The 21,034-nt window shown below is 39.7% G+C and overlaps 1 protein-coding gene and 1 long non-coding RNA gene across 2 annotated transcripts in view; one reads left to right on the forward strand and one right to left on the reverse strand.

The window, feature by feature from the left end:
- Positions 1 to 21,034, forward strand: part of SEC24D (SEC24 homolog D, COPII coat complex component) — a 47,764-nt gene that overhangs the window by 24,877 nt on the left and 1,853 nt on the right. The window contains exons 9-20 of the mRNA XM_065736826.1: positions 5,614 to 5,752; positions 7,365 to 7,480; positions 10,147 to 10,271; positions 12,266 to 12,457; positions 13,003 to 13,096; positions 15,119 to 15,235; positions 15,715 to 15,885; positions 16,486 to 16,582; positions 17,206 to 17,351; positions 18,753 to 18,891; positions 19,331 to 19,449; positions 20,373 to 20,552. Of these exons, the coding sequence (XP_065592898.1) occupies positions 5,614 to 5,752; positions 7,365 to 7,480; positions 10,147 to 10,271; positions 12,266 to 12,457; positions 13,003 to 13,096; positions 15,119 to 15,235; positions 15,715 to 15,885; positions 16,486 to 16,582; positions 17,206 to 17,351; positions 18,753 to 18,891; positions 19,331 to 19,449; positions 20,373 to 20,552 (1,635 nt within the window). The remainder of the gene's footprint in view (positions 1 to 5,613; positions 5,753 to 7,364; positions 7,481 to 10,146; positions 10,272 to 12,265; positions 12,458 to 13,002; positions 13,097 to 15,118; positions 15,236 to 15,714; positions 15,886 to 16,485; positions 16,583 to 17,205; positions 17,352 to 18,752; positions 18,892 to 19,330; positions 19,450 to 20,372; positions 20,553 to 21,034) is intronic.
- The window catches only part of LOC136048925 (uncharacterized), a 109,800-nt gene continuing 90,030 nt past the window's right edge, over positions 1,265 to 21,034 (reverse strand). The window contains exon 3 of the long non-coding RNA XR_010622240.1: positions 1,265 to 1,279. This is a non-coding gene — a long non-coding RNA (uncharacterized LOC136048925). The remainder of the gene's footprint in view (positions 1,280 to 21,034) is intronic.

Consider the following 21,034-nt stretch of genomic DNA (forward strand, 5'->3'; position numbering starts at 1 on the left):
CCCCTGGAATAGCTTTGGCTCTCCTTTACTCCTTCCATTGTGCTGTCCTTGTGCATGTGCCTCCGCATCACTTGCACTCTTGATAGGATGGGCTGGGAGAGATTCTGCTTGAGATCTGATTGTTTTAAAGTGCTAGCATTTTGGAAGTTGGTTGTTCAGTACAATTAATTTACAATTAATTTGATAATGTAAGCCTCTGCTTACATTGTCAATTAATCCTGGCTGCTGCCCTTCTCTTGAGGTGCAGCACAGCCAAACATCCACGTAACAGTCAGCACTTAAAAGCTCAGAAGTGTGGGAGGGCACTGACTTGTTGACACTTGGTATTCCTATCCTGAGATCACAAGTAGGGGAACTTGTGCCTTTCTTAAGCATATATAGAATTCCTTGTTCTTCCCCTTCTTCTGTTGCTGGTGTGATATGGAAGTTTTAAAGAAGTAAGCTACCTAGTTCTCAGATTTCTTTGTGTCAGAACTTTATCATTATTTCATGTACTTTCTCCCATCCTCAGTCTTCTAAAAATCCTCTGTTTATGCTGTTTATCCTACCAACTATTCGGTTAGTTGCAGCACCCTTGTTAAAAAGGGGAATGCAGACTGAATAAAGAGTTCATAGATGGTCTGAGGTTGACACACCTTTCTGTTTGTTTTTGTACTCAATGGATCACACAGTGTGTGGTGCCAACTTGAAGCTCATGGTACTGCATTTCTCATACTGTCATGTAGGTGAATGTTTGGCCTGGCTGCGGGGGTTTCAGTACGAAGACTGAACACGCCTCTTGCATTTTAATGTTTTCTGTGAAAATACATCGTGGGGCTGATGCTGTAGCTGTGCTGCAGTCATACAAACAAAGAAGAAAATAAATGAAAAAACAGTATTACAAAAAATACTTAAACATGCTGTGAACCTTGCAAAGGATGTGGTACAAACTGCCTTGAGTCCTACCAGCTGAGGAGTCCAATAGCATTTAGCATCCAAAAACCACGAAGCGACAAAATGAGTTTTGTCTTTGGAGGAATGGCTTCTGACAAAAGACAGCAGGAACAGTGCAAAAGGAAATGCTTTCCTGACATTTTTATTTGAATCAGTAAAGCAACTCAAAACCCAGGGATTATTTGTACGGTGGTTAATCTTTATCAAATCCAATCTGTGAGGGCATAATAAAGGAAAACAAAACCCTTCAACAGTCCTAGGCAACACAAACAGTTTGGTTCATGACCTGAGGTTTGTTGGTGCTTTGTTTGTTTCAAAAATAGCATCAGTGCTACATTTCAAAATTCTGTATGGTTTTCCTGAGCACTTTTTCCTCGCGTCTCGTGTACTCATTAAACACAGGATTTGCATGGGGCATTTGTACCACACTTGGCCGACAACCATCTCCCCCTGGTGATTAAAAAGTTGTACTGTATAGCCTATCTTAAAATTCTAATTTAAGTATTTTAGTAATTAGATTTGCATAAACATCAATATAAGTGACGTCTCGGCCTTCGAGGATTTTGTTGTCTTGTACAACTTGTTTGTGGGATGAACTGCTTGGATTGAGTAGCTGGCAGTTGAGTATTTCTGATAATCAGCTGTGCATGTACAGAGTGTTTAATATTCACTGTACATAAATATTAAACACTTCATTTTGAAGTGTTTGAAATGAATTCGCAATGTAGTACTGTTGATCATAATTCTAAGGATCTGTCATGTTTGAAGTCATCAGGAGATGCATATCTGTGCAGCTTTTCAAACCTGTGAGGGACTCTTTTGAAACAAGTAGCCCTCGTCTAAATACCTCCAATAACTATCTAGATACTGTAAATTGTGGGATGTGCTTTCAAAATCATTTGTCCCCAGATAACTTACAGTTGAGCAAGCAGCTTGTCATAAGTGGTATATAATGTTGCATGGCGCAGAATGACTCTCTGTAAAGCTGTGAAGTTCTTTGGAAGTAAGTGGGAAAACCGGTGGCCAGTTGCTTCTCTTGTGGGAAGAAGTAGAGGTGTGATAAAGGCACTGATCAAATTGAAAATTGTGCTCTTGGTGTGAGATGTGTTCCTCTTGGATGCAGCCAGATTTGCAGACTCAGTGGGCCTCCCTTCAATCCACCTTCCTGTCATTTCAGGGACAGTGTGTAAAATGCATCCAACCAGTGGTGAAGTAAAACTTAAGACAAAAATATGTCTCCTAATGCAGATTCATCAGTGTACTGATGTCCAGGCATGGCTAGGAATCCTCCTTGGCCATGTTAGGTAGAAAGAGAATCTCCACTGTATGTGGAGAGTCAACTTGCAGCACAGCTGTAAATTGTTTTCTTGCAGCCCTGTGTATATGCATGAGTCCAGCAATGAAAACAGATGCTGTATATATATTATTTTGTTATGTGATAAATAGCTAATTTTCTTCAGTGTTTGCATATGCTTCTTTCATTCTCCAGTCTCTCTTCTGTTTTTCTCTTTAGAATGCCTTTACAGAGATGTGCTGTGATGGTCTTGAGCATCATCACAGTCTTCGTTCATACATTTACATTTCCCAGCTGTAGCCCCAATCCTGCAATATGAATACAGTGATACTTTGTAAGGAGCCCTCAGGATCTTTATTTTCCTAGCTAGCAATAGTAATTCAGCTTTCTGAGACATAAAAGAACAGGTTATAGTCCCTTTGAAAATTTTTATGGATGTATTTCATCTTGGAGCTGTGCCACCAGTGTCTGTCTGTTGCACTGTGATATAGTCGTGACTCCTGAGAGATGTTCTTGCTGAAATATTTCCAAAATAAAACTCTTGCTGTCTCAGCTATATTTGGGCGAGTAGTGGGATGAGTTATGTTTTATCAGATCAGCTTTCAGGACTCACTGTCTAGTGAGGCCCTGAGGTTTCAGAGAAGGAAGAGTCTGTGCAGATCTTTTACAGTGTTTCCCATCTCTTCTATCCCCAGACCGCCTTTTCTTCAACATAAAACCGCAACGTTCTGCCTCCTCGGGCAGCTGGCTCCTTCTGTCTCTCCACTCCCTCAGCTTACATAAAAGGAATCCCTTTTTAATGCCCATTTCAGGTCGGATTTGTGCTAGCAGGTATCACTGATTTTGGTAGTGCTGGAAAGCCAGCAGTCATTATTTATTTGTCTCTTTTTGTGAGGCCTGTCTCTGCTCTCAGTCAGGTGTTCCAAATAGGCAAGCTGGACAAAACGTGGGAGGAGATAAAGGGGAAGGGTGGTGTAAGGGTGAAACACACAAGTGCAGTAGATGTTCAGATAGTTATGGTGTGTGCCGAAATTGCTTTGTTTATTGTTGGTAGAAAACAAAGGGAGAAGGAAAATGCTGGCATTTTTCACTGGTTTTCAGATGCACCTATTTGAAAAAATACCAGAACCTCAGAAGTTTGCCTCTGTCAGAGTTCACCACTGACTTACACAGGATTGTTAACAGATCTGTTTTCTGGTGTCATCCACAGAAAGGGGAGCACAGAAAGCAAGCATTTCCCATACAACAACATTTCTTTCCCAATTCCCATCAAGGTCTAGCTATTAATAAATAAGTAATTTCACTGTGATGGAAGTCGTTTTAGCAGGTGGAAATGCAGTAGCAGTTTACCCAAACATAAATGAATTTATTTTGATGGATTGAAAGTAGTGCAGTTATACAGTGCCTTGAAATATTTTGGCTTTTCTTGAGGTAAATTTTCTTTCACAGTTTGTTGCTCACATCACAAAGTGTAGGTATTGATACTTTCCATCTGAGTCTGTTCAGAAACTGGCATATAAATTACTTTATTATTAGATGTTTTTATGTGATTTTTTTTGTCAGGCAAAATCCTAACTTGCATGCCTTTCTTGGTTAGGAATAGCTCCACTGATTACTTCAAAATGTTTAATTTTTAGCAAGTTTATTAGGGACTGAGAATGCCATCCTGTGCAGTATGAGTGTACAGGTATTTCATTCTTTATTTCTGTGGGCAAGATAAAGCAGAATCCAGCCTAGCATATGCAGCGTTTGCTGACCATTGCTTTTGGGTTCTGTTTCTATTTCAATGTGTGTAGATGCATCAGGAGTTATTTTAGGGTGTTCTTTATTTCCCTCTTGGTTCAGATATATAACGTAATTAACGATAAACCAGAAAAATTAATGACAAATCCAGACCTCATTAAATTAATACAGCAGAATGATAATGAGATGATTGCCAAGTAATGATAAAACCCAGAAGTTTTAAAATTTATGAAGTGATTATGGCTGGTGAGCAGTTTTTGTAGTCAAGGCTCTCACGTGTGAAAAATGACCACGCTAGTTTGCCAGCAGACATTATCTGTTCATTTGCGTTAACTCCATTTTCATTGAAGAAAGAGTGCAAAGCAAAGTGCTTTGTCAGTGGAGCAGGAGAGGTCGCTTTAAACACATGTAGTACAATCTACTCTTACGCTTTTCCCAAAGATTTTATACATCAAATCCTTTAAAGAAATAAATGATTAAAATAATGGTCTCTGTGCAGTATAAGCAAACAGTAAAATACATGTAAGCAGCGAATGCAAGACAGACATGCATGATTTTCTAGGTTAGCAGAGATTTATGCCCCAATAAAAGATGAAAGTGTATGTAATAGATGAAATGTGACCATTCTATAAATAGAAGGAATAGTAATTTAAATAAGTGAACAACACCATAGTGCAAAAATATTCGCATTCGGAGCTGTCTGTATTCTTCTTGTGTCACGTTCTGTCACGTGGCCCAACTGTGTTCATTTCCTTGCTGTTAGAGTCAGGGATTTTTAGTTGAGGTCGAAGAGAGTACAAAAAAAGAGGGAAAATAGGAGAGGTACTTATGGTCTGCAGAGTTCCACAGATAGGTGAACAAACTTGTATTTGTGTAGTGGTCTTAAGAATGACTTTTTTAACATCAATTACAGTTACAGGAATCTTTGATTGCTGTACAGTTATTACTGAAAGAGGCATCTGGAAAATGTCTTCTGTTAGCTGTGCTTTTTGGCAGAGGTTATAAGCAAGCATGGTCAGTGTAATTAAGCTGACAAGTGTTTAAGATACTGTGTTTGTTTACTGTATGTACTCTCCTTCAATAAATATTAGTATTTCTTCTAAATCTTCTACTCTAGCTGGTGACCTTGACAGCATTCAAACCATAGAACAGCATGTAACACAGCTATACGAGGGGCCGGGGCATTCAGTAGAAAAGATTGGCAGCTTTCTTTAGCAAATAGCTGTTGGAGTGAGACACAGAATACACGAGCAGCTATACATTTATTTGGGAAAGCCCAGTCCAATAGAGAAGACAAAATACCTGGACCTTGGCAATTTTTCCGTAGTGAGCTGTAAAATCCCTTTGGAGAAAGTCAGCCTGGGGCCCTAAACTTTCAATCCCTTCAAAATTTTCTAGGTTGTGGTGTGAATCCTTTTTTCCTTTTTGGTCGATATACAAATAGGGTTTATGAAGTTGCTAATTTAGCCACTCATGGTACTCGGGAGTCAGTTTTACTGCAGAATTTGGGTAAATGCTGAACAGTGTTCTCTTGGCCAGGTGAAATTTAACAAGAGACAAGACTGAGCAGCAGCTTTGTAGCTCACTTTATTTGATTTCAAGTTTGCAGTGCTTTTTATAACTTCACTTACTTCTTTGTTTAGACACCTCTTTATGTTGTAAACCATGGTGAGACCGGACCAATCCGATGCAACAGGTGCAAAGCTTATATGTGTCCTTTCATGCAGTTTATTGAAGGTGGTAGAAGATACCAGTGTGGATTTTGCAACTGTATAAATGACGGTAAGTGATGTTTCTCTGATCTGTGATCCCTACAAATTCAGTGAAACTAAAAGGGAACCATATATTTGAAGTTATTTTCTTGACTTGCTGTCAGGAAAATGCAGAAAGGAATCTATTTCACAATATATAAGCATAACAAAAACAATTAAAAAATTGGAAGCACTTTTTCAATCCATTTTTTAAAAATGGGTAGGAAAACATAATGGTGAATAGCAAAGTCTGGTCTGATGCGGTCAAAAGTTTATTTTAAAATATTATATCAACATAAGACACAAAGCTGCTTGCATTGCTATCCCAAAGCAACTTTTGTGTAGAGAAATCAATTTAAGAAATGTTCAGAAAAGACCAAATATTTAGAAGCATGTTAAACGAGTCCTGTCCGTGGCTGCGGATGCAGTGGTTAAATAACCCATTAATCTTACTGTGACAACTGTTGGTTTTCACAGAAGATACCATGCCATATTTGTTCAAGTGTGCTGCATGTGACTCATAACTGTTCTTGTGCTCTTGGCTAAATCCCAGATCTTTGCCAGAACTAGCCTTTCTAGACATTTGTATCAAGTTGGATTTCCTCAGCTGGATCGCACTGCTATAGTGCTTTCCCTAATACAGTAATATTTTCAGCTCTGAAACAGGAACCTTGACAGCCTAACTCCAACTTCTTTTCAGCCTGAGGCTCACGTGTTTGGGCAAGCACAGCAGATAGCAATTTTCATAGCTTGTTAGCAATTCAAACTCGCATAAAGAGAAATTAGAATGCATTATGAACATTTTAAGAAAGTGTCATTTTCAGTTATGCTTGGTATGAGTACAGTGTCCTTTATCCAAGTAGGAAATCACTTAAAAAAATAAAAGCTAATAAAAAACATTGAGACCTTCAGTGCCTACAAATTTGGAGGGTATTATGCACCCCCCCACCCACCCCCAAGCTTTTAACAGGCACGAACTGTGAAAAATAATCATTCTAAATGTACACTGATTGAGGAAAAATAATCTAAAACAGAGATGTGACTCTTCTCTGGTGTGCCAGCCCTTAGACTAACCACATATAAATTGTTGGTGACAAAACCCTTGATTTCTTAGTGCTTGCTTTGGCATTTTGCATCTTCTGTCTGTAGCTGCAGGAGGTTCCGAATAACGTGGACTGAATGCAGTTTGTTGTACAGTAGGCCAGGGATGTGAACACTGCACAGTGGTATTTTTACATAAAGCTGCACTGGTTTTAGGAAAAGGGCCATTTTTAACTCCAATGACTTAAGCTTTGAGGAGACAGCATCTACTAAGAGCCAGTGTTTATCCTGAGGATAGCGGCCTCCTGCCTGTGGAGGCAACCTGAGTCAGTCCTACCTACTTGAGCTTAAGGGATGCAGTTGACATATAGGGGGAATATGCCTTATTCTCCAAATACAAGAGGACCTGAATTACTAGAGTATAGGTTTTGTTTGCTTTCAGAGATGAATGTGGGGATAAAAACGTAACCTGGCTGTGTTTACACTTTTCCCTTTATCAGCAACAGAGTGGGCTATGTTACTATGTCATATCTGTGGAAAGGAGCTTGGGTTGTTCCAATACCACAAAATATACTTTTTTTTTCCTGCTCTTGTACTTCTAGTCCCTCCATTCTTCTTCCAACATCTGGACCACATTGGCCGACGGGTGGACCACTATGAAAGGCCTGAGCTATCTCTGGGGTCATATGAATACGTTGCTACTTTGGATTACTGCCGAGTGAGTATCTTCAATATGCAAAAACTTTGTGATTTGATGTTAACACAAATGAAATCCTACAAATACCTACCTTAGAGTAAGTGTGCTTATACACTGAAATATCAGAGTCCGGGAATGTTTTAGAAAATGTACAGATGTGGAGAATTTAAGCTTATGATAATACAGTTTTTTTGTGTGGCAGAATATGGGCCTAGCAAGTAAGAGTAATACACAGTGCATCAAAGCCCCGCATCACAAGTCTTCAGCAGGGGTGTGCGTTTGGTCCTAGCAAGCATTTAGTGTTCTGACCAGCAAGTTACAACATAGTGGGTTCTGTCTCCTAATACTGAATTACTTAAAAACTTGTTCTGGAGCCCACCCAAGCCACTGCAAATAGCTGATTTTATTAGAGAGCTGTGTTTGATACCTCCCGTAGCACAAATTACTTCTCCTCTTTTAACTTCCTTACAGAATTTTAGACAGTTCCCAGTGTGGCTTCATCTGCATGAAGTACAGATGTAGAAGTCAGGTGGAAGTCTTTCTGTCAGTGGAATGAGTTAATGATAATATGAGGAAAGTAAGTTGAATCTGACCAAGTCCTGTAGTAGATACAGTAACTTCCGCAGACGATCAAATTCTTGCTGGCATGAATGAATGAGCAATTGTTGCTCAGTTGTGCTTTCTCACAGGGATAGTGCTCCAAATTTAATGAAATACCTGAGACTGCCTCTGCAGACTGTGCTGAGAGCTGGGTTACACACAGTTACACTCTGTGACTGTAGCGGGCACTGTATATACAGTGTGGGATACTCAACGTACATCTGATATAGCTCCACCAAATTTGGCTCAGCTTTGCTGATTTCTGCAGCTAAGCTTTTGTAAGCACGTGTACTAAGTAGCACCGTGCCAATTTTAGTTTTTCTTCTCTCCTGTAGAGAAGAACCATCACAATGCTGCTTTCAGTGCAGTTACTTTTGGCGTATAGTTTTTAAATCAGGGAGTTTCTGTGATAAGTCGTCCATTTCTGTCTGTCTTCATATTGCAAAAGCCTGGGTCACAGACATAGTAGAATGTTAGAAAAAAATGAAGTTCTTACTGGAAATGCAAGGTCACTGAATTTTAGAGAAGTTAACATTATATATATGTATATGTATTATTTATAATCATTTTCTCAGTTTGCTTAAAGTTCTAAATGTTTAGTTCTTTTATAAATCAGTTTAAGACCAAAACTGAAAAGTCATTTCCTTTTGTGCTTATCAAATGACAAGGATGAACAGCTACAAAAATGTTAACAAATAACAGCTGTTCTGCATTATTGTGCTCCCGCTAAGCGGATGTGGCAAGAGCACAAGTTCTCATTTCTGCTGTGTATTTGTCAGGAATTATGCAGGCATTCCTCACAAACAGCACTGTGCTATGAGGACTTTTATAAAGTAGCATTTGATATGGTATATGAAACTAGAATCCAAATATAGAACACAAAATAGCTGTTAAAAACGCTGTCTGGTTTTAGTTGACAAGAGTTAATCTCGATTTACATGATTCAAATGAAGTGAGATCAAGGGTGTAATGATTAGCTTGAAGTGTTCAGGGACTACAGTAAGGCATAATCCAAAGGTTAGGTGATTTTTTTCTTATGTGAAGTTTTCTGAGGTCTGTTTGTAACATGTATGATTTGGGAAGTGGTCAGAAGTCTTTACACAAAGACTGAAACAGCATATATAACAATAATGAAGGGTTGTCCTGTTTGCCACTCACTGATCACCACTGCTTGTCTTAAACAGAGTTAGGAAAACTGACATTGGAGCTGTGGGCAGCCTGTCTACTACAATGATTACTGTTGTTGTGTATGCTCCATCCATATGATCTTCCTGGGTCCATCTGTAAGCATGCCATGGCTTTATTCCGAACCAAAACCAAAACCTTTATCATCTTCTCGTTTACCAAATATTGTGTCAGTCAGTGTCATACGGTTTGTATGCACATACATTATGAGTAAGAGACTGCAGCTAAGAAGCTGTGCCCGAAGGAATCCTGGTTATCAATCCAAATCACTGCTGCATGTGCAGCAGTTGCATACAGTGAATGTGATGCTCTATGCTTTAATTATCTTAGAGAGAATTGGCTTATTCCTGAAAGTAGTTTTCTCATTATTCAGAGTGCACTGGAGCGTGAGAAAGACAGACAGACAGTCAGAATGCAGATGATCAGTGCTTAGTACTGCTAAGGACTGTGATATTTTAGTTCTGGTTCAATACTTGGGTTGCGTTTTCTGTTTCCAGAACAGTTCAGAATCGCTTAACAAAAACTGAATGTCAGTATTCCTGTTAACAACATTGTTGTGTAAGGGTAAATGGAATACACAGTACGGGTACAGAAAAAAGCTGAAGACAAATTTGTTTAAATAACTGAATTCCAACAGAAGATGTTAGCATTCAAACAACCAAACTGTTTCCTTTTACATACTTAATTCTAGTAGGATGCTGCTCTCCAGTAATACTGTTTTATTCCGAGGATGGACCTTGCCAACACACGGTCTTTCTGTAATAATTGCTATTTTTAATCCATAGCATTTTTCAAACGACGGAATGCTGCTTTTAGATTGCCTCACAGCACCTTCTGTAAACCCTTCTCAACGTGTCAGGACACCACCCGATTTTCCCCATTAATGATATCTTTTTCTGTAGGATAACAAGCCTCCAAATCCACCCGCTTATATCTTCATGATCGATGTATCGTACAGAAACACAAACAGCGGCCTGGTCAAACTCATATGCAATGAACTGAAGACTCTTCTCGATAAACTCCCTAGGTAAAGAAACGTCAGTGTGTTTTGCTTAACTTGCTGTGCGAGTTATTGTGCAGCTCTGCATGAATTCAGGAAAACTGAGGAAATGACACAGTTTACAGTGTAAGCGCTTTTGAGGTGACAGTGACCAAATGGTAATTTGTTAATTTTAACATCGCTGGCATTTTTTGAGAATCTCAGACTGAGGTCTGGGTTTCCTGCTGCGTGCACAGAAAGCATCTGGTGTAGGACTGCACATGCAACATTCTTTCTTTTCCTTTCTTGCAGTGAACTCTAGTGGTGTTACCAACAAGGTCCCAGCTTGTAGTTTTGACTTGCTGTAGTCCTGCTTACTGAAATGTGTTCTCGTCATTAACTTAAGCAGAGAAATATGACACACCAGGATACGCAACAGCGTAAAGCCTCTCTGAAACCACAGTGTTGGTGGGTTGCATCTATGGCCCTTTTTGTTTAATTGGCAAAACTTGTCAAGCTTTTTGCTGTGCTGTGAGACTTTCCTGCCACGGGATGTATCTGAGAGGGAAACAGATCTTGTAGGTAACCAACACTTTGTGAAATGCAGTGTTTGCTCTGTGAGCATTAAACGTGCAGTGGTACTTTCGCTACTTATAGTATTAATGATGGTATATTATTTTAGTGTCATTTTGTACGGTATTTAGTGTTGCACTATATTCTGCTGTTATCATGAGGTGAAAACACCATGCTGGGAATTGACTCTGTGCTCAGATTTCTGGGAGGCCAAATTATTTAAAAGGAAGGACTTCTGGATATCAAAGATGTGCGTGTAACAGAAAGGCCACTGCTATAAAAGATGTGTGGCAGAGAAGCCTGGAAGTGGATGAGGAGTGAGGAATGGATTGAGTGAGGTATCTCCAAGAGCTCTTGTTAAAAGGGTTTTGTGCTTTTGCAGACCGGTAGCACAGCAGAAAACACTTCATTTGCTTGCTTGAAATGTTAGGGCAAACATTTTCAAACGTCCATGTTCTGAACCAGGACTGACTGTTGAGGGAAATAGGGAGAAATACGTTTATAGAAATTGTACACATGAGCTCACAAAGTCAGAACAACTAGTTGTGCCGGTATGATTTTCAGACATACAACTGAAAAAGCATTTGAACACGTGATATAGGTATCTCATTTTGAAACTTGAAAAGGAACAGCGCTGTGTGTTAGCTGCACAGGTAATCAAGCTCAGATTTTTAGATGAAGCTTGTGAAACTTTTAACAGAAGGTGCTACTGTAGATATAATTAAGACTAACTTTTTAAATAGGATCGCCTTTTACTTCACTGAGAACTGCAAACCTGGTAAGGGTCCAACTAGTACTATTGGTGATGCTGCTGCTCGTCGCACAGCAACTACTGCTTAGAGGAGTTACCTCCTGGAAAACAGATAGCGAGCTTGCTGCTCACAGTGTCCTTGCAGGTGTAGCTCAGAGCAGCAGCTGGCTGGCTCCTGTTGCTCTGGGAACTTACTGGCAGTGACAAGCAATTTGTGCAGTGCACTTTCTGCACAGTACACAGCCATGAAGGATCTAAGAAAGCGGTCCTGGCAAAGCATAGGTTTGATCTGCCAAAGTCCAAAAGTCACTGGGCATTATTCAAGCATCATTGCTATCACTAGGTCATTTCTGTCACTGAATTATTATTTATTGTAAATAAAGGTGTTTTTCTGATTCTGTCTTGTACTACTTGTCCTATCCTCTTTCCATGTCTTCATGGTTCATCATTTATCATAGATACTTCTGACTTGCCAATGGGATACAAAGTTGATAGGGCTGACTTTTGATAAAAATATATTTTTTAATTACAACAGTAATTGTAAGTGTTTGCAATTTGACCCAAGGCAAGGATTGGAATAACTGCATCTTCCTGGTTGTTGTTGGCTTTGTTTCTCCCGGTACAGACAGTGATCTGAAATAGCCTTGCATCTCGAATGCCTCTATTGCAAGGTCAGAGTTTCAAAATCCTAACAGTTGCTTTTTAATTTTTTTCACAGAGAAGAGCAGGAAGAATCCTCAGCAGTTCGAGTCGGTTTTGTCACTTATAACAAGGTCCTCCACTTCTTCAATGTGAAGAGTAACTTAGCTCAGCCTCAGATGATGGTGGTGTCAGACGTTGGCGAAGTTTTTGTTCCTTTGCTGGATGGTTTCCTTGTTAACTTTCAGGAATCGCGATCTGTTGTTAACAAGTAAAGTATAGTTATTCCATTTCTGAGTAAGACCTAAATTCTGTAATACGCATTTTTCCTTTTAGCTGTTTGTCTTGGAGAGTTTGGGGGATGTGTGTACTTGTTGAAATGCTTCAGAAGTCATCCAATGCTTCGAGTCTTGTATTTCCACCTCTGAGGCAAAGCAGAAGTGCAGTCAACAACGCCACAATGCTGAATGTGGAAGCATATTTAGGCCAGCCCTAAACCACGTGTCATCAGCTGTGCCATTTCAAAACAGGAGAGAGGGCTGTGGCTTTGTGCCACGTTGCGTGTTTTTGCTCCTATGTATGTGATGCATATCTTAATGTCTATTCCTTTACGTTATCAGCTTTGAAATTATTAATACAGTTCAACAGAATTTAAAATTCAAATTTCTTTTCATTCTGGCTGAAATCCTAAGAAATTGAGCCTCCAAAATTCTTTTTTGAACACATGTTCCTCTGTGAAGACATGGTATGGCACATTTTGGGGGCTATGAGAAATACGCTGTCCAGTTGGGACACTAATCCTTTCCTCTTTCATAGCTTGCTGGACCAGATTCCCGAAATGTTTGCAGACACTAATGAGAGTGAGACCATCTTTGCTCCTGTTATCCAGGCTGGCATGGAGGCGCTAAAGGTCAGAATGTTCCTCTCTGAAAAAGCAGCAGCTCTTTGATAAGGACTAGACTTGATAACATACATAAATTCCGTTTGCTGAAGGCCAGTGATGAGTCCTACACATCACAGTGGGAAATGAGAAAAATCACTGGCTGTTTCTAGCACTGAGGTTCCATTTCTCTAATGGTACTTTTTGAACTTTTTTACTTCAAATGAAAACACTGAGTGGCACATCTATTTCCAAATTCTCCTCCTTGAGGGAAACTGATCCCTCATGAGTCTGTTCCGCATTGGAAGGATGTTTAGGGAAGGATAGGGAGCAGGAGTTGATTTCTCGTTCAGAGATAAAAGGTGTTCAGTTGCTACAAGATTGATAGATACTCTGGATATTTCCACAGATTTCTAGTCCTTGTATCTTTGAAAGGCAGATTAAGAATTGGTGTAGGATACAGTTTTACTCCGCCTGTTCTGTGACCTCTGCTGACTTGTACAAAGTGAGGTATTTGTGACTGTAGGATTGAGTGGGGAGTGGGGTGGTTTCTGCTGAACTGCCAACTTCTCTCAGCGTGCATACAGCTGAAAGTGAATCTGTGATCAAATGCATCCCATCACTTTCTCTGTGTCGGGGACAGCCCTTGAAATGCTGATGTTTGTGTGGAGCTCTGCCAATAAGAGAATGCCATCACAGGATTTGTAGGGGCAGAGAAACAGTCGCTTTATAACTGTTTCATCTGCAAGATGTGTACAGATAAATCACAAACCTTGAGCAGGTGTATCTATTAAACCAAAATTATACAGCATTTCTCAAATTTGTTTCTTCTTATTAATCAATTCATAGTAGCAGAAGGTATATGTGCAAGACATTTGGTTACCAGTTCTATCAAATGCTCTTTCTTGGTTTTTGACTTCTGCAAAACAAACTTAAACGTGAATTTTCTTTTGATGCTGTTCCTATTAGAAAAAAGGTTTTATCAAGTAAGATTTTTAACTCAGTACTTGGTGATAATTTGCAAGGATTTTCACTGTAAATTATTAATACATGCGTACATGTGTTTAAGAAAACAAACTTTGTCTGAAAAGAATAATGGATTGTCCTCTGTGATAGCAATACATTTCTAGAAATAATACGTTTTAGACAGTTTCCCAGTAATTCCTGATGCCTGTCACCAGTAACGGCGATGTGCTGTCAGGCTTTCACTCTTTACAGAATGCGTTTTGAAAGTTAGCAAAAAGCCTGGTGGTCATAATTAAAAGCTGCAACGCTTAAACTATTAGGGGTGAAATTTCAGCTCTGTTACAAGTGAGGTACTGTCTTTGCATTTCTGCCGTAGTAGAAAAGCTAGTGAGTTTTCATTCCTGTTAGCTGTCTCAGTAACAAGAGTGAGTAAAAAACTGTATTTCCTAAATTTCTGTGGAAAAGCCTGACTGTGCAAAGATGGCACTGCTACTGCTGCCATTGTGCAGAGTTCAGGTTTCTCTGTCAGCAGGTTGCCATCCCAGTCAGCAAATATCGTTGCCTCATTACAGTTCTAGAGAACAACTGAAAACATGGGCTAAAACAGTATTCACTTCCTTTCTTAGTGAAAGGAGGAGATGTTCTTCACAAGTTCTACTGCTCCTGCATTTTAGTGTAGATTTGAATGTAGAATCTAGTACAGGAACATAGCTGTCACTCTTCTCTAAACATGTAATGACCTTGTCTGAAGGCACTGTAGTTCCTGTTAAGCTACATTTCTTTTTGATTGTATCTAATTTAAAATTCTCTAGGGGATGTACTTCTAGTACTCACTGAGATTTTAGCTTCCTTTGTAGAAGTGATTGTACTAATGCATCACCCAACACACCTGTGTTAGACTGTTATTTAATGACTTAAGATTCCCAGCTTTGGGAATCTATCAAAAGTAAGGACTCCAAGTGAATTATTTAGCTCAGAAAAACTTTTGCAGAAATGTTACTGCTCTCAGAGAAACAACAGTGTATGGAAACGCGGCTCGATAATCTCAGCAGTAGATTCAATGTCTATATGGTGTCTTTGCAACAGGCTGCAGAATGTGCTGGGAAACTGTTTATCTTCCATTCTTCATTGCCAACTGCTGAAGCACCAGGAAAACTGAGAAACAGAGATGACAAAAAGCTACTCAACACAGACAAAGAGAAGGTATTTTCCATTCAGAGTTCATAAGGGAGCGAGTGCTATTTACACCAAATTTCTCTAACAAAACCTTGATCTTTTTCCTTTATCTTCTTTTACAAGGTTAGTATTTAGCATTCCCACTGTATCTTGATTATTTAGATGTAATGGACAGTTATGTTGATATGGCCCTACGGGAACACCAAAGTTGAACTATGGTTAAGCAGCAGCGCTTATTTATATAAGAAACCCCCAGCTGCAGATAATCCCACTCATCAAGTCTTTGCTACCTACCCATTCAGTGATTTAGAGCACTAAGAATATAATGAGTTTTTGATGCATATGAGTATCAGTGGAATGTATGGGCAGGAGCAATGTGATTTTATTCAAATCCACGTCTCATTTAAAACTTCCATCATTTTTATTTTTCATGTGGGCGTTTGGATTGTGAGTGACTGCCAACAGTATCTAATGTTATCACATTTCTATTTTCTGATTTCGTGCAGACACTCTTCCAGCCTCAGGTAAACTCTTATGAGTCCTTAGCCAGAGACTGTGTGGCTAACGCCTGCTGTGTGAATTTGTTCCTCTTCCCGAATCAGTATGTGGACATAGCTTCTGTGGGTCTTGTCACAATGTACACTGGAGGAACACTGTATAAGTACAACAATTTCCAGGTGAGTGGTGCAAGTTCTCAACCCGTCACCTGGTAACATCTGGGGACTGCTTGTTTTTATTTCCAAGACCACCTCTGACAGTTAACCTAAAAATGTATTTAGAAACCTCAGGAGATAAAATTCAAACTCAGAAATGGCAAGTCAGGCTGAAATTGAAGCGCTAGAAGAGTAACTTCTCTTTTGTATAAATTGGTTGGTACCTTAAAATTAAAATGACTTACCTAAATATAGAATTTAACTCTTAACAACCCACTGCTAAATCATGTTCCTGAGCTCTGCACCATATCCAGGTGGTTTTTGAACACATCCAGGGATGGTGACTCAACCCGGGGGAGTCTGTTCCGGTGCTTAAGAACCCTTTCTGTAAGGGTTTCCTGATATCCAACCTAAACCTCCACTGGTGCAACTTGAGGCCATTTCCCTTTGCCCTGTCACCTGAGATATGCTGACAGTCAATTACTCCAGTAAAGTCTCTTTTAAAGGAAAAGAGATGTCAGACGTGAAAAGATGTGATGAGGGGAGGTGGAGAGTGTTGGTTTCTGCTCGTTTGTTGCCACCCAGTGGTGAACTGCAACTCTTGCTTTTGCTTTGCTTTTCTAGCTCAGTTCCGATAGCCCACAGTTCCTAACGGATCTGAGGAGGGACATAGAGAAAAAGACGGGATTTGATGCAATAATGAGGGTTCGAACAAGCACAGGTAATGGTACCCACTGGGAATGAAAATAAACGTGTCTGGGAGAATATGTATTTTTAAATAATACAGTGCAGGAAGTACCATAGACTGGTAAGAGCAGGCTGCACACTTTAACTTCTTTGTGTACCTTTTGAAAAGTACAGTCTGAGAAAACGGATGAGTGTCCCCTTACTGTATAGTTACATAAATTTGCAAATACCATTAAGGCTTCTGATCACTGTGTGTGCACCCTGAAATGCAACATAGTCTCAGAAACGAGCATTTTTAACCAAAACATGTTTTTTTTTTCATTTTCTAAATATTTCAAATTAAATTAACGCTTCTACTTTTCACCTGTTAGATTTTACTTTCAAATGCAAGTATTTGGGGAGAGCATGAACACACAAAGTGGCCCAGTGAGTAGTGCCAAAGTTTCTGGGGGCCCTGACTCACTGCACTCCTGGCTGGCCCCTATAGATTCACTTCTTCCTCCTACCCAATGGACAGCAAGGAAGATCGGTGGGCACTGCAACCCCCTGAGGCTGCACACCCTTGAGGGAAAACAGTCTGTGTTTCATTGAGCAAAACTGAAGTTAGAAAATACTGTAAAAGGATATGGTTCGCTTATTTTTTTTATCTGTCTTTAGGCTTCAGGGCTACTGACTTCTTTGGTGCCATCTACATGAACAACACTACAGACGTAGAAATGGCAGCAGTTGACTGTGACAAGGCTGTGACAGTAGAATTCAAACATGACGACAAACTGAACGAGGACAGTGGAGCCTTAATTCAGGTAAAAATGCAGTATGTCATTTATTGACATTGCAAGCAAGAACTTTTTTGTTAATATGTCTGCAAACAAAGTTTCACTGTAGGACTGATGGGAGTGATGCATAGCTTGCACAGATTCTGGTGTCGTAGCACCACTAATGAAGTTAATTAACTAACTCCCCAAAGAATGCTACCTTGAAATACCACACATGCTGCTTCAAAGCTATGAAATCTGTATTTCCTTTTTCACTCCCCAATTTGGAACCCCAGCAGTAGTTTCTGGAAATGCAAATTCATTAGGGAACAATTAAAACTGGCATTTCTGTGCCTGAATTGCCAGTGCTTAGGATATGCTCATACCTAGCAGAAGATTCATCCTAACCATTATCAGATAGTGCGAGGTTGCTGCTTGCTGTTCAAGGTATTTTGTCATGGCCTCATGACCTTTTGCTATTTTAATGACAGAGAAGGTTACAGCTTGAAAAGTTTCACACAAGCCATTGAATTATCTGATCTTTTCTTTCTGAGATGTTTAGCTTTTATCTTGCCCACTATAAGTACTTTATAGGTTAGCAGTTAACCCTTGTATGAATACAGCACTGTGGAACATCCACTTTGGTATGTCTGATGTCACTTCCTGGAGACTTGGTGCAGCAGTGGTGGGAGAAGCTCATGGCACGTGAGAGTTACTTGTGGAAAATGCAGTGCAAAGCTGAGCACAGTTAGTTTACCTGCAGTTGGTGTACACCCTGCAGGATTTGGCTTGTAGCTGCAGACAAGATGATGAATTTTTATTTTTTTTTATTGTGGTGGTAGGAAACAGATGCATGTCAGCCACATGCACACAGTGCCAGCAAAATGTAGGCAGCTGGGAAATCTCAAGTGTAATTCCTTTACTTTTCATTCTTGTGTAGTTTTCCTACATGCTAAAGTCATCCCTCAAATTTTACTATCTAAGCCAATGGAAGAGGCAAGATGCAGGGGTGGACAGACTAGGACACCCTTGACTTTTCAAGGTTAGCAAGTTTTTTCTTTGTTGCTTATGATAAAAGCTAAGATGGGCAGAATACTACTCAGTAAGCTTCTGATTTCTGGTATAGTGTATTTTCAGCCGCATTTCTTTGGGGCATTTTTCTTGATAGCCTATTGAAGTATGGCTTACAATCAGCAGTCCCTCATTTTCAGACAATACCATCATTCCCAACAGCCATCATTACTTTGCATTACAAGTCTAATATACTTTCATAAATTTTATACGTGTTGTTCCTTTGGTTCATCAGCTCTGAAGCAGCACCAAAAAGCTAGGCTGTTCCGCAGAAGTAGTTCTGTGCCTTTTGTGCACTACATAGGTGGCTCTTGTGTGATGATTATCAACTTTCTGTTTTAAAATCGAAATGAAAGATAACTGGCTTCTCTGTTGCAGTGTGCTGTCCTCTACACATCAGTAAGTGGGCAAAGAAGACTTCGCATACACAACATAGGTTTAAACTGTAGCACCCAGTTAGCTGATGTCTACAAGACCTGCGAGACTGATGCACTTATCAACTTCTTTGCTAAGTCAGGTAAAAAGTCAGAGTAATTTTTTTTTTCCTTCTAGGCTGGGAATGAAAGGACATGGAGTTGCTGATTTCCTAGTGGGAAGTCATGTTTCTTAACTTGCTACTTTTAAGCAAATACTATAAAATTGAAGAGAACTAGATTGCAAATTTAAATTTATGTACCCAAAAGGAATGTCTGGGGAGGTTACTAGAAACAGGTAATGCACAGAAGTGTATAAGCACAGTATTATTTGGTTAGGATTTTTGTTTGGTTTGAGGTATTTTTTTGTGGGTGGAAATTAATAAATTCTCTTAAATTATTTAAAAGAGTCAAAAAAAAAAGAGCCACAGGCGTGAGTTCAGTAAAATTGAAATCTAGCACAATACTTGAGAAGTGTGCAATGTGTCATGCAAACAAGCAACGAAACCTGTAACATGCTCTTCTCTTCTTCTCTGTTTGTAGCTTTTAAAGCTATTCTAAGCCAACCGCTGAAGGCTGTCAGAGAGATCCTGGTCAGTCAGACGGCGCACATGCTGGCGTGTTACAGGAAGAACTGTGCCAGCCCCTCAGCAGTAAGCCAGGTAAAGACCTCCCCAGGTCAGCCCCTCTTTGCAGCGACCACACCTGCACCACCAGCAGAACCAGAAAAGAACATTTCAGATTGTTACTGTCGCTCAGGAATGCTCTACTGATAAAAACCTGATGCTGAGATAGGAACAAACTCCTAGCAATACCTGTGGTGATTTATTAATTAAATATATATATATATAATATAATAATAATAATAATATATTATATGTTACATATGTAATATATATAATTTAAAATATATAATATTTTATATAATTAAAAAGGTAGTAAGAAGCGGTGCGAACCTTATTACTTTTGTTCCACACTAGTTGAAAATTCTCTCAAATTAAGACACCTCTTATTTTCAAATGCTATCACATTTAGTGATCTACCCACTCCTATTATAAATTCAGCATTTGGGGGTGTTCCAGCACTACTCAACAGTAAGCTAAGGTGCTTTCAAATCTGATGCAAACCGTGTCCCAGTTCAAAGGACCATCCTTGTCTTTGACTCCATCTGAACTCAAATCCCATAGGCCTTTAATTTTTCATACAGCTCTCAAAATACTTCCATCTCCCTTTTGGATTTTGAGGTGCTGCAAAAGTGGCTTTTTCCTCACTTTTCCAAACTACAGTTGGCAGTTTTCTACTTGAATGCTGAGGTGAAGGGCTCCCAGATATTGGAGGCTTTCAATTTAGACTACTTCCTTTAGTCCCCTTTAAACTGTTTTCCAATTCGGCTTCTGTGTACCATTTAATGTTTTTAATAACCACAAGCCTGGGCAATTAATTATTTCTCTCAGTGAAAACCACATGTTAGAAAAAACACCAATGAGGTACTTACCTGTGGAGGAAAACAAATAGCATCTGAAAGTCCAGCTGTCATTTCCCAGCACGTGGAATATATTAAATACACATCTCTTCTGCCTCTCAGCTCATCCTTCCGGATGCAATGAAGGTGCTGCCAGTGTACATGAACTGTCTGTTGAAGAGCTGCGTGCTCACTGGCAGACCAGAAATTCCAACTGATGAGAGAGCGTACCATCGACAGCTGGTCATGTCCATGGGAGTAGCTGACACACAGCTGTTCTTCTATCCCCAGCTTCTGCCAATTGTAAGTATGTTACCTGCACATCTGTTCACTTTCGGTAAAACTTTTAAGTTGCTGTGATGCTTTGAAATCTGTGGCACAGAAAAAATCTTATGCAAGTGTTATGTGACCAAGCTGGGTTATAGTTCTGAAGTGAAGTAGTAGCTAGCTGAACTCAAATCGTTTAATGAAAATGGGGGCAGTAACGTGATGAGCCACTGACATCAGCATCTTCTCATCATTCCACTGTATGTTTAATACAGGCCTGGCTAATAAAAGATGTCAGCTTCAGTCAAGCTCAGGCCTGGTGTGCACACATCCTTACACTTGTGGAGAGCTGCTCCTTAGCACACAGTGCGTTAACTGAAAAAGAAGTGACTGCTGATTTCCTCTGCTCTAGAAAGGAACCACTGAGGTGTAACAAGCCTGTTAATATTGCTTTTCATTGTCAAGTTAAGAGCATCACTCACCATGACGTCACCCTTTAGTAATTTCATACTTTCACC

This window comes from Cyrtonyx montezumae, unplaced genomic scaffold, assembly GCF_038088225.1.
Source record: "Cyrtonyx montezumae isolate F1298 unplaced genomic scaffold, pur_monq_1.0 scaffold_2, whole genome shotgun sequence".
NCBI classification, from domain to species: Eukaryota; Metazoa; Chordata; class Aves; order Galliformes; family Odontophoridae; genus Cyrtonyx; species Cyrtonyx montezumae.